This window comes from Limulus polyphemus, unplaced genomic scaffold (genome assembly GCF_000517525.1).
Source record: "Limulus polyphemus unplaced genomic scaffold, Limulus_polyphemus-2.1.2 Scaffold108, whole genome shotgun sequence".
Lineage (NCBI taxonomy): Eukaryota > Metazoa > Arthropoda > Merostomata > Xiphosura > Limulidae > Limulus > Limulus polyphemus.
Genome location: NW_013665718.1, coordinates 236,607 through 249,714, shown reverse-complemented (window position 1 = coordinate 249,714; position 13,108 = coordinate 236,607). Strand labels below are relative to the sequence as shown.

General features: G+C 35.9%; 1 protein-coding gene across 1 annotated transcript in view; it reads left to right on the top strand.

Annotated features, from left to right (window-relative positions):
• The window catches only part of LOC106470932 (sperm flagellar protein 2-like), an 88,905-nt gene that overhangs the window by 2,315 nt on the left and 73,482 nt on the right, over positions 1-13,108 (top strand). Inside the window, exons 2-4 of the mRNA XM_022400433.1 lie at positions 4,216-4,278; positions 8,084-8,186; positions 10,358-10,586. Of these exons, the coding sequence (XP_022256141.1) occupies positions 4,221-4,278; positions 8,084-8,186; positions 10,358-10,586 (390 nt within the window). The 5' untranslated portion in view covers positions 4,216-4,220. The remainder of the gene's footprint in view (positions 1-4,215; positions 4,279-8,083; positions 8,187-10,357; positions 10,587-13,108) is intronic.

Genomic DNA, 13,108 nt, shown 5'->3' with positions numbered 1-13,108 from the left:
AGGTCTTAATAAGGGCTTCTGTCTAGCTGCTCTCAACGATAACCCAATCTGTGGAGAATCCGTTGAACAGATATCGGGCTCATCCCAGCAACTTAGCTGCTTCTGCAGTCTTTAATCTGGGATCCATTTCGATGCTCCTCTTGACAGCCTTTTTGTCCTCTTTGATGGACCCGGACGCTGCTCAGTTGTTTCCTTGCTGTGTTTCCTGAACTGCACAATGATTCTGTTGACTGTTGAAAGCGGGATTCCCAAATTCTACGAAATTTGCCGCTGACTTATTCCACCATCTGCTTGACCAACTATCTTTCCTCTAACAAAATCGGACAATTCGAGAGAACCTTGAGTTCTAGGCATGTTGTAGCACAATATAATTAGTGTGCAGACCATTTTCATTTATATAGTGCTCTGTGAACACAAATTAGTTAGCATAAATTAGTTAAATGACGAAATATTAGGTGTCTATACCACTCAGTGTATATGTATATACTGAATTGTTGCAACATTTCGGTTTTAAGCCTTTAGGCTTAACTAGGAACATCACTCACAATTATAGATGAACCAGGTGTTTTCTAATAGTTAGGGTGCCTATACTAAAAATCCGAGGATTATTAGTTCAAACTCAGTAAACAGTACTTGCTCGACCTTGCTTTGCCCTCTAAACATTGCTAACATTTTCATCGCTAACAGTGCACCAGTCTTTTATACCCCTTCACTTTTGTGCCATTTCAAAACATGTGCTAATCATGTCACTACCCCACCAATCATACTCTGCCATCTATACTAGAGCAGGAAGCTCTCTCTATTATTCTAGCACAATCCTAATTTTCTTGATTGGTATTAGAGTGTATTGACGTGTGTATAATTCCCTCTCCATGCGACTCCTGCTATTTTATTTGTGATTGCTTATCAGTCTTTCACCAGTTTTAAACTTAACGTTTCGACGTTCGTGTTCGCTTTCAAAATTTCATTTCATTTTGTTTTCGAAAGTTGTTATGGTTTAAGCTGACAATTCCAGTGTCGTCAGCTATATCACCAAACAAGAGGAAACCAAATCCAGGTCTCTGTGTTTTAGACACTCGAACTCCTTTACTGGGCCCACGACTTCAACATAACAATCTTAGTATGTCAGATGGCCAGCTGTTTGTCTTGTCCCGACCAAGTTCTCCTTACAAAGTGGTCCTTTCATCCTCAGGTATTTCGTGGGTGTGTTCTCGCCTAGGAACACCATATATAGTTGCATTTGCCACTCACTGGAATACCAAACTTCCTTTCCTTTGGTCTGTTCCACACACCTAGTTGCCCCATATTGGCTGACTCAGACGTGGTTTGCTCTGCTCTGGCCTTTACTAGAGCAACAGTCTCTGCCTTTACCTTTGACTAGGTCACTCCTCCAACAACCATGATCGGATGTGTTTCCTATTAATATCACTAAACTCCATCTTCACTCACGGCTTTTGTCTGGTCCCTCACCTCAGCTCAGGGACTCACCATTCGTGTAGCATCCTTGTTTGCCTGTATAATTTGGCCTTCTTCTTTATTTGTGCACCAGAGACTTTGGCCTACCTTCAGATAGTGGTCCATTTGCTGTGGCGTCTATCCTTCCCGTTCTTCTGTTCCTTATTTTCCCAGTCTTTTACCTGATTATTTGATCAGGTTTGTCCGTGTCAACTGTTGCAAGTTATAGAACTGCCCTGTCGAACACCTTCCATTTCTCATGTTTCTGTAAAGCCTCTGCATCCCTAATTATTCCCCTTCTTTTCTGTTCTTTTCATCTAGTTTGTCCTCCACGTCATTTAGTGCTTCCAGATTGGGATCTTAATGTGGTTCTTCATGTCCTGTCTGATTCTTCTTTTGAACCCATTGCCATGTGTTCCTTGTACCATCTTTCACTTAAGACATATTTCTTTATCTTCCTGGCTTGCAGTCGTCGACGTTCCGATATTTATACTGTTACTGTGTCCCCACTCTTTACCATTACTCTTATGTTATCCTTTATCTGGATCGGGTCTTCCTTCCTAAGACATCTGCTGCCAGGGAAGGTTGTTTCAACTTTTCTCCTATCTCCTTATTTTCTATTTCCCACCTGTATTCACGTTTGGATCCAGATCTTTTTCTGTCCCGTTTGTTCCCTGCATCATTATGTGTCCCTCCTATTTATTCCATGGAATCCTTCTGTTTCCCGAGATCTATCACCTATTACCCTTACTGGTTGAGTTCATCAACTCATACGAATGGCTTATTCTGACTTGTCCATGGAAGGTCAATGGCTGCACAATGTTTCATTTCACTAAATATGTCTTTGAATTATGTCTTTAGCTTCTCGGATCCGCCGACCTTTGGAGAAGATCATTCAAGCTGGTATGTGGACAATTCCCAATACGTTCGTCACATATTATCTTCAAGATCTGGCTAATTGCTTTTGATTGGAGTAAGCTGAATCGTATTCAGTTGACATACATCATATTTCAGGATCTCACCTAGTTGCAAGTGTTACCTGTACACTTCTATCATGCTTACTGTGGATATGGGGTATTTCTGTAAAATCACCAGCCGCTTATCCAGTGGTGTGTATATATCTATATATATTTTTTATTACCAGTGTATTATATATAAAGGACCATCACTCATGGACTTCATGAAAAAAGCAGATGGGTATTTTTGCCCATCCCTACTGACCTGTGATTCTTACAATTTGGGTCTTTCTGCTTATTAACATAGGGAATTGCAGACACCCATTGCACTGTCTCCTATGTGTCATTCCTCTAGACTCCCCAGTGCATATCCCCCTTTTCTTCTAGTGGAGTACAGGAGACCTTGCCACTTCTGGTTCCCAGTCACTGGAGTGGTGGACCATGGAGGTTTCCTCCTGAGTGGGGTTTGTACAGTAAACTAAATCTAACTTCTTAGCTCATACGTATGCACTCAGTGAGAAGAAAGGTACTTATTTATTATGCAAGGTGCTTCCCCTTGATGGTTTTGCTCTCAGGCTGACTGTACTTGTTGATCACAAAATAAATTTCTTATGCCTGGATGGACTGCAATTAACATACTCAACAGTATCCCAAGGCACTTCCCCTGTATTTTTGTGCTTAGGCGGACCACACTTAGCCTAATCTTATGTACACAAGGCACTCCCCCTCTGGGTTTTCCCTGAGTGGACCACACTTGTTGATCTCTGTATCTTATTCAAGGTGCTTCCACTTTGTGTTTTCTGCCCAGATGGACTGCACTTGGTATAATCTGACGTATGGCAATGTGCTTCCCCTTGATCTATTTTGCACAGATGGACCATTCTTATTGGTTTTACAGACTCATGCAAGGCCCTTCCCCTGGATGTTTTCTGCTCGGGTGGACCACACTTGGTCTATTCTTATACACTTACAATCCTTTAGCTCTAGCCACATATACTTACATCAGATTATCAGGCACCTTACTATGACTAACTATCACTATGTCCCATGCTACGCTTGCTACATATGTGGACGAACTATGTACTATCTGCTGATTCTGAATTACCTGGCAATTTTTCATCAAACTACTTATTCAAGGTGCTTTTTCTGGATTTTATTTTTTGAAAGGGAGGATCGCTCTTGTGACTCACAATATCCTAGACAAGGCGTTTTTTGCCTGTTTAGACAACAGCTGACATGCTGCAGTGTGCCTCAAGACTTTACCCTTGGCACATATTTATTTGGGCTTGTTGTCGATTACACACTAGATATTCCGTTTTTGTCCAGCTGTGTTGTTTCATAGTTATATAGTATAACTTTATAGTTATAATGTATAACTCAGCCTTTTCTTTGGTATAAAGGCTTGTGATTGGGTTTTACAGCCACTCATTTTCCAAAAAAGTATGCTGTATGAGTTTTATACTTCCAGAAATAACAATAGACTCATTTTTTCGAAATGTTGTTAACTCAACTCTAACTAATTTAATAATCTTGGTTTATAAATATTTCTCTTCGGAGAAGTCCGTGATAACATCTCATCATCCATAGCTGACCCATGATAACATTGCACTGTTGAATGGTTGAAAATATACAGTGAACCAAATACGTATTTTCTAAAAACATCGTCCATGGTGCCATCGGTGGCAATTGCGCCAGTGTATAAGCATATTTAAACTATTAATATAAAGGGATTAGCTCTATATAAATTGATATTTCAAACCTACATATAGTATTTTAATAATAATAACAGTAAACTATTTTACAGCGAAAATGTTTGAAGTTCTTCTTCGGTGGTTAAATCAAGACCTTGGACTATCTAAATTAATCGGTAAGATTTCACACTTACTATTTCTCGCTATTTTTTATCCTTACACAATTAAGTGTTTATGTTTGCTATTAAATTATTTTATACCAGTAAAATGAGTAGTAAAAATATTGGTGTAATTGAGTCAATACTTTGTGCTTAACATTAATTAAAATTTTTACGTACTTCGCATTTTTATTACATTGTTGTTAAATCTCTGTACCCGTAGTGCTAGCAATATAGTCTTTTAATTATAACAGTAGACCAATAATTATAATTTTTAAATATATAACATACTTTTACATGACCAAGTAATTAGGGCACTCGACTTGCAGTCTGCTGATCGAGGGTTCGAATCCCCGTCACCGAACATGCTCGCCCTTTCAGCCATTAAGGCATTATAGATACCAGTCAATCCCACTATTCGTTGGTAAAAGAGTAGCTCAAGAGTTGGCAGTGGGTGGTGATGATTAGCTGCCTTCCCTATAGTCTTTCACTGCTAAATTAGGGACGTCTAGCGCAGATAACCCTCGTGTAGCTTTGCGCGAAATTTAAACCAAACTGAGGTCTATCTACAAGGTTAGTGACAACTAAAAGCCCCATCTATTAAAAATTATGTATTCCGAATTTTTTGATAGCGACTCCACGCAGTTTCTATTTAACTAGGTACCATAGCACGTAAATACCCTTTTATGTAATTAAAACTGCGGAAAATGGACAAAATTTAACATACTGTGAGTAATGCAACAATGTAACAAGGGTTATTACCTCGGATTCAGTAGAAGTGCAAACAAAATAACAATTCCCGAGAGGAAGGAAGAGGTCAACTCTGAATCTGACCTTTCCTGGTCCAAAACATGGACCGAATCCCGATGAAGAAGAAGACTAAGTATTAATTGGGAGGAATATGTCCAAGTAAACTACGATCAAACACCGATAAAGACAAAGGTATTAGTTCCGTTTTTGTTGTATATACTGACAGGCAGTATTCAGTTCCGCGTTTTCAATGGAAAATCTGTTTACAAATCGCAGTAGGCAGTGTAAACGCGAAGTCTGAACCCCATTCGTGTTTAAAATTACTACTTGTCTTTAATTGAGGGCGAATTAACGCAGTTACTTCCGAGCCTGGAACCCAAAGCTCCAGATTTAGGTGGGGTGCGAACAAATATATGTACTGTAATATATTATACAATAATAATAATAACGACGTGTGACATTAAGAATCAGGATAGAGATTGGCTGTTTTAGTTTTTACCAGCGTCTCTTTTTAAAGCAGTGACTGCCTGACAAAATAAACTATTTTTTAAAATGCGACTGACAACTGCATTTTAAAAGCCGTGTTACTCATTTATAATTATTATACAATTAGATATACAAGTATTAGGTCGTTAAAATGTAATGTCGCTTTTTTAAATGAAAAACCCGAACAACATAGAATATCAAAACAAAACATTTATTAAATGAAATAGTCTCCATTCTTATCGATGATGCTTTTCCATCTTACAATCAGGTTGTTAATGCCCTGATTAAAGAAATCACTTCGTATTGAAGCAAAAAATATGTCGATGTCCTCTTTAACACCTTCCATATTTTCATACGGTGACATATAAAGATGGTGTTGCAGCGAACAAAAACGATGGTGCCATATCTGGATAATATGGTGGGAGAACTTCCCAATCCAATCCCACAATCTTGTGTTGCATTTAACGTGCAACATGTGAACGTGCATTGTCGTGGAGAAGAACACCTTTCCGATTGACGAATGAAGGGAGTTTCTGATGAAGGGCTTGATTTAAACTATAGATCTCTGCATTGACAGTTCGCTGTGGATTGAGGAATTCGAAATGAATTATTCCTTTGATGTCCCACCAAATGCAAAGCACCACTTTCTGTGGATGGAGTCTAGGTTTTGGGGTTGGAAGTGGTTTTCGTTTACGACTGAGCAATTGTTTTTGGCGTTTGATATTCGAATAGAGAATCCATTCTCTCTAAAAATGTTTCACACGCATTACGCACCAGAAGAGACGAAGCAACGTTCACACGTTGGAAACTATGATAATCGGGGAGTTCGTGAGGCACCCAAACACCTTCTTTATGGAGTTTTCTCATATTCATTAGATGTTTACGTATTATTTCATGAGAGACATGTAATTTCACGAGTGTGTTACCTTGGGTTAGACTCAACAAGCGTCTTCAGAGTATCAATAATTCCAACATGTCGGCCCCTGCCATCACAGTTTTTAAGGTTAAAGTCACCTGAAAAAAATTTGCTGAACCATTGTTGACACTTACGACCGTTCAAAACATTTCCATAAACGTGTTTGATATTCTTTGTAGCAACAGAGGCGTTGTTCCTCTTCTTGTATTCAAACAGCATTACATACCGAATGTATGTATCATCGTGAGCCATGACTAATAAGGGATCAGAGTATCCTAAACATTACACATTATATAGGCTACACTAACGTGACGTTTAGGCGGTTCGTTTAACTATTATACGTGATGTATGGTTTTTAGGGGGTGGTTACTTAAAGTGTTCCAAAACGCGACATTAATTTCTTGACGACCTAATATAATATTCAAAATGTTTAGTTCTTATAAGAAATCATGTTGCCTATTTCTGTTTGGTTTATTGTGAAACCTTAATAATTTATTTAGTCCAAGGGATTATGCAACAAAAACAAACGACCCGCTAAAACCAAAACTACAGTTGGTGAGTAAATTTGATCAAAAAAAAAGGAAAAAAGCAGAAACGACATTTTCAGTTTTTGTTGCTGGCAGCGCGTTAGCAGCGAGTGTGTTGTTGAGATGCTTATTTAAAGCCGTACATACATGTTTACATTGTAATTGTTATTGATATATTTCAAACGTTTTGGAATGTTATATTTCTATTTCCACTTTGTCGTGTTATTATGCTCTTCCCGGTGTGTGTGTGTGTGTATGTGTGTATTGGGAGGGTGAGGACCACTGCTTGTTACGCTGTAATTTTGTATATGTGGGTCATTACTTTTGAAAACTGTAAATTGCCTTGTGTAAAGTTGTATTCCAAATTAATAAAACATTGTATTTTAATTATTATGAACATGTTGCTATATATAATGTAAAAAATTCTCATATATACTGAATCAGTGTTGAACTAGGGGGGGTCAGTGAAGGAAATTGAAGAGGGGCTCCAAAAAACTTAGATCTCTTGTACTCCCATGAAAGATAATCTAGCCCTGCTTTTGTTGTGTGAAACATGGCTCTGAGACAAAAGTTTGAGCCTGAACTCAACATTTTATACTATAAATAACTCATATATCTCAGGTATGCATCCATTAGTCATATATTGTACATAAAAATAAAGCCATATTTCACCATCATAACAAATTATTTTTCTATCATTATAAACAATGAACTTATAAAGAGCTACTGGTGCAAAACATAGCCTTTGTAAAAGAGTAAATTGGTGAAACACTGGCAGAAAGTACTGAGGGTAATAAATGTAGGTAGATATGTGGAGAAACACAGCTTAGTAGGCTATGTGGTGACATGTTTCTTGTAATAAAAACCTTATAAATTCTCTTTGGAATAATTTATTCCAATAATTTTTTGATAACTTGTAAAATAGTGTATCTTATAATGCTTAATGGTTTTGAACACACTGAGAACACATTCCTATAGTTTCTTAGAAATTTGTTTTATTTCCATATGCAAAACTCAGTGTTTCTTTTGAAATGTAAAGCAGTGCTTATTGATTTTTTTTCCAGTTGATGATAATGGTATACTCTAAGCTTGTATGTATTACTTTTTCTCTTATGTTAACACTTTATTTGTGTTTATTATGCAGAACCCAGCACATTTGTCCAAGATTTTACAGATGGATATCTAATGGGAGAAATTCTGTATTGCTACAACTTACAAGATGACTTCAGAAACTTCTCGCATGGCAGGTACATGAAGTTGAGAGTATTTATGTTAAGTCAGCACATAACACATATTATTTTGCATCTATAATGACTGAATATAGTAAATGAGTATAAAAGTTATAATTTTCAGATTGACTCTTTTATGTTTTTTGTTGTTTTTTTTTGCTAACATCTGCCTGATCAGTTTTGTTAGGTGCCTGAAGAAGTTGATATTGCAATAAGACTTATTTAATGTTTTTAATTAAATAAGAAGTACATATTAATTTGAATATAATTCTCAAATCTTAAGTATTTAGTGTTTAAACATGACATAGGCATAAGCACAGGCATTAAGTTTGCACCATTGTTCACAGTAATACAAGTTGCATGGGATGGTCATGAAATGGCTCAATCTTGTAATATATATTTTGTCAAATGTTCAAATGTAATCAAGGGTGGATACAGGCCTGGCACATGCTCCCCATTCTCCATTTTGAAGATAAAATCCAAATAATTGCAAAAATTGGGTCTTTGAGGAGGGCAGAATTGATTGAAATTTCATATTAAATTAAAAAAAAATAAAAAAGCAATAGCAAAAACATCTAGCAAACATCATAACAAATCTAAATAACCCATTTATCCCCTACCAGGGAAGTCCCGAAACTTTCTCATTTACGTTCAGAATCATTGTGCCTCCCCATTTTCAAAATCCTGGATCTGCCACTGGTAATAGAGATTGGTACTTAAATTCTAACAGAAGATCAGATTTGTTAGCTTGTCTCTTTCATTGGTGGTAGGCGAGTAGATAGTGGAAAGGTGCCTAAGGGGATTGAAGAGTTGCTGATTTACACCTTTTAAGGGGCCAGTTCATCTCACTTTTGTAGTGGAAAAGATTCTAGAGGCTGATAAAAAAATATATCATAAAAGAAAGTGAACATGGATTATTTACTAAAACTAAAAGAAAATCTTGCATGACTACTCCTTTAACTTTTTTTAGGATATTACTTGTTGCAAAGGGTGTGAGATTGGTGTACTTAGCTTTCAAAAAGCTTTTGATACAGTAGCACACAGAAGATTAGCTAAGAAAGTCATATCAGTGGGATTTAGAGAGAAACTAGTTAATTGGATTCCAGGGTGGCTGGGTGAGAGAAAACAAAATGTTTTTATTAATAGAGTCTAGTCAAAATGGACTTTTATTATTAATGTTGTTCCCCAGAGGTCATTGCTCAGGCCTTTACTTTTTCTTATATGTATTAGTGATGTTGATCGGGGCATAATCAGTAAAGTATTAAAGTTTGCTTATGACATTAAACTTTTTGTATTTCTAATTGTATTGATGATTCTGAAATGAAACAGAAGGAATTGAATCAAGTTGTAAGTTAGACAAATAGTTGGCTCATGACATTTAATTCTAGTTGTGCAACTGGGTTACATATTTTGATATAGATGGGAACCCATTATATAGTGCATCCATGCATGAATAAAAAGATAAGTCACTCAAACTTTTGAGGCAATGCTGTATTGCAAGTATTAAAGCTGATACAATTTTCACATTTATTTATAGATGTATGTAATTACAAGTCAAAAGAGGTAATTACCTCTTTGTACAATCACTAGTTAGGCCTCTCGAAAGTCGAAGGTCTAAGAAAGTGTATTGACTTATCAGAAAGGGTTCAGAGGTGGGTTACTAAAATATATTGGGGATGGAAGGGTTATCTTATAGGAACAGAGATAGGAATAAAGATCTTTTAACTTATTTTAGCTTGAGAAAAGGTGATTAAGGGATGACCTATATGGAAGCTTACAAAATTATCTGAGGGATGGATAGGATAAAGGACTTGAGTTTTTTATGCTGTATTCTGAAGGCAATAGGATGAGAGGACAGAAGTTTGTGATTTGGAATATATATATATTTAATGAGTTGGGAAATATGCTAATTTAGTTTTTAGTGTGAAGAAATATGAATGAAATGTTGTCACATCTTTTCTTTTTTAGGTAAGTAATCTGAACTTATCATTTTTAATTTAGCACTTCTAAACTTTAGGAAACTGAGTAAACTTTATGGGTAAAAGACGTTATTGAAATTTCAGTTAGATTTTCAGAAATTTAAGAAATTTTCTTTTGTAAAATCAGAATCAAAAATTGAAGTATTTTACTAGATTATCCTTTTTTTAAAATTTATGCAGTTTTGACGTAATTTTTTTTCTTGTAAATAGTGCCATTGAAAACTTCCAACGACTACAGCCAACATTACAGAACCTGGGCATTCCTCTTACTTCTAGTGATGTTAGTGAGATGATGGCAGCAATGCCTTGTACTATTAGTAAGATATTATTTCAGATGTACATTGCTCTCCACTCTTCTCAGAGCCGCATCATCACAGATATCAAGGAACACCACTTGTTAGAAAGCCTTTGTAAGATGGAATGGCCTCTTCTTTCCAAAGTATTGCTCTTTATTTTTCAATTGTACTCATAACAAGACTACTTTTTAAACTTACTGTATGGATTTAAATGAATCGTTTTTAAAACCTTTGTCAATTTCAGTTTCTAAAGTAAGTAATATGATATCAAGCACTAATTTAAAATCTTCATCCTTCCCAAAGTTTCTCTTTTCAAGTGAAGGGATTCCAATTATTTTAGTCTGAAGCACCTAAAGATTTTAGACATCCTGGCTAAGGCTCTCCATCTAATGATTTAATAGAAATTTTAAATAATAGCCACTCTGAAGTGCACCTGACTTTGTCTTTCATTTCAATTTGTTCTTTAAAAAAACAACCTCAAGCATAAGCAACATTGTGTAGTCATATTTATTGTAATAAATAAAAATATTACTTAAAATATTGATTATTCCAGTGTTAGGCAAATTTTAGAGAGAATATCTACATGTGCTGAGGTCCTCTTTAAGACTGTCTTTCAGACCCCAATTTGGGAACCACTGTTCTAAAGAATTCATAATAATTATTATTTTAAAAAATAGCATTTAAATATGATTGCAAAATCAGTACTTATATCAAAGTTTTACCTAAAGCAAATAATTTTGCAACATAGCTGATAAACAGATGCATTATATTTTTGGTGTTTTGACGAATTGGAAACTGAACAGTTAATTTGTTTTACTTAATACCTGTTTAGGTCCAGGGTTAGAAATACTTTATTAGAGGTAGTAACAAATTTTACCTACCATATAAATGTCCGTTAGGTGAAAATTAATATAGCTAGGTAGCTATGTTTTACAATTTTCTTTATTTCTTTGACATTGAATATTTGTTTTTGGTAGAGACCTTCCCCCCTCTATCTCAAAATATTGATGAAGAAGTTATTAGTGTTGGCCACTAGCCAGAGTGTGTAGTCTTCTTTCATGGCACCTGAATAATACCTAATGCCAATTGATTGCTGATGTTGAATCAAATACTCCAAGAGCCTTGTATGTATAACTTTTTTTCATAAGTTCTTATCTAGTGTTAGTTGAGAATCAGCATCCTCAGTTATTTTTTTAATTGTTTGAGGACAGAAAATCCCCACTCTTCACATGAAGGTACTCTTATTGGTATAGATGCTTATACAAAATGAAGAAGGTGCAGAATTATCATGTCAGGTCTTCTGCTGACTCTGGCTTCCATCTCTTGCCACTGCTACCCACATTAAACAAGGCTGAAACTGATGTTGCTTAACTCAAAGGATCAACAATGGAAAGGGCCAATAATCTAAGATCTGCAATCATATAATGAGCCAGATCTATCTAATCAATTGGCCTGTTCTTGGAGTTGAAGATTTTGGGGTTGGTGAGTATCTAATGAGAAAATTCATTGCTAAACCTCGTGTAAATTACTTTCAAGAGGTAATTGAGTATCTGATCCTTGAATTTATTAAATGCTTGTTTAGTGGTAGAGTTGTTGTTGTTCAATAGCTTGTAAAATGTATTATGATTGACTCCGCTTTTTTTTTGTTAGAGCATTTAGCATCACTTGAACATGTTCCACTTTGTTGACCATGTTTTTGGGACTGTGATTTAATCTTGTTTTCAAGACATACCATTGGTTTCTTTCTGTCTGATTTAATATAAAAGTCTTCAGAATTTCTCTTCATATTGTGTATGCAGTCTCAGTATTGAATGGTGGTCAGAAAGCCACTAAGTTCTTCCCACATTAGTTATCTAAAGTAGAGCATACTGTATAGAAATAAACAGTGATATTATCCACTGGAAAGTCAAGTGATGTCTTGAGGATACAACATTCCTCATTTTGTAGTGAGAGTAACCATCAGCGCCCACACCCTTTTAAGTGTAGCACTGTTGTTTAAAGCATATAATGTTACATTTTTACAGTCTGGAACATGATTGACTTGAGTAAGATTTCAGACAGATTTGATGATATTTGAGTTTTCCATAAATGCCTCCAAGCAGGGACAGATTAATGATCAGATGGGCCTGGGGATAAAGTTTTATTGCCAGGCTTATTATGATCATGACTGAAGACTAAGGTAGCAAAAATTAATTCCAATATGGTACCTCCTCTCATATAATAGCTATTCTCGTTCAGTGCTACCCTTTAAATGCAAAGTTTGTTTGCGTGCCACTAGTTTGAGACGCTCACCTACCCCACGATCAACATGTTTCAGTGCATTTTTGCAAGTAAATCATCATTTAACAACCCTCCTGACACATGTGACTCCCTCTATTCAATTTTACTTAACCTTCACTTCTTGTTAGGCAGTGCTCTTATGCAGATGTTTTGTTTATTGCGAGTTTTTTTTTTTTTTTTTTAAGTAGTGCTTTCAAGTTTTTACAAATTTTTTTCCTACAGTTTCTTCACTGTAATTTATGGTCAAGGAAACTTACCTTTATTTTATTTTTTTCTTGCTTTTTCTCAGAGTTGATTATGCACTTGGAATTTTCTGTCCCTACTTCAGGTGTGTGTGTGTGTGGGGGGGGGGGGGTCTCAGCTAGAGCTTTTTCAGCCATCATTT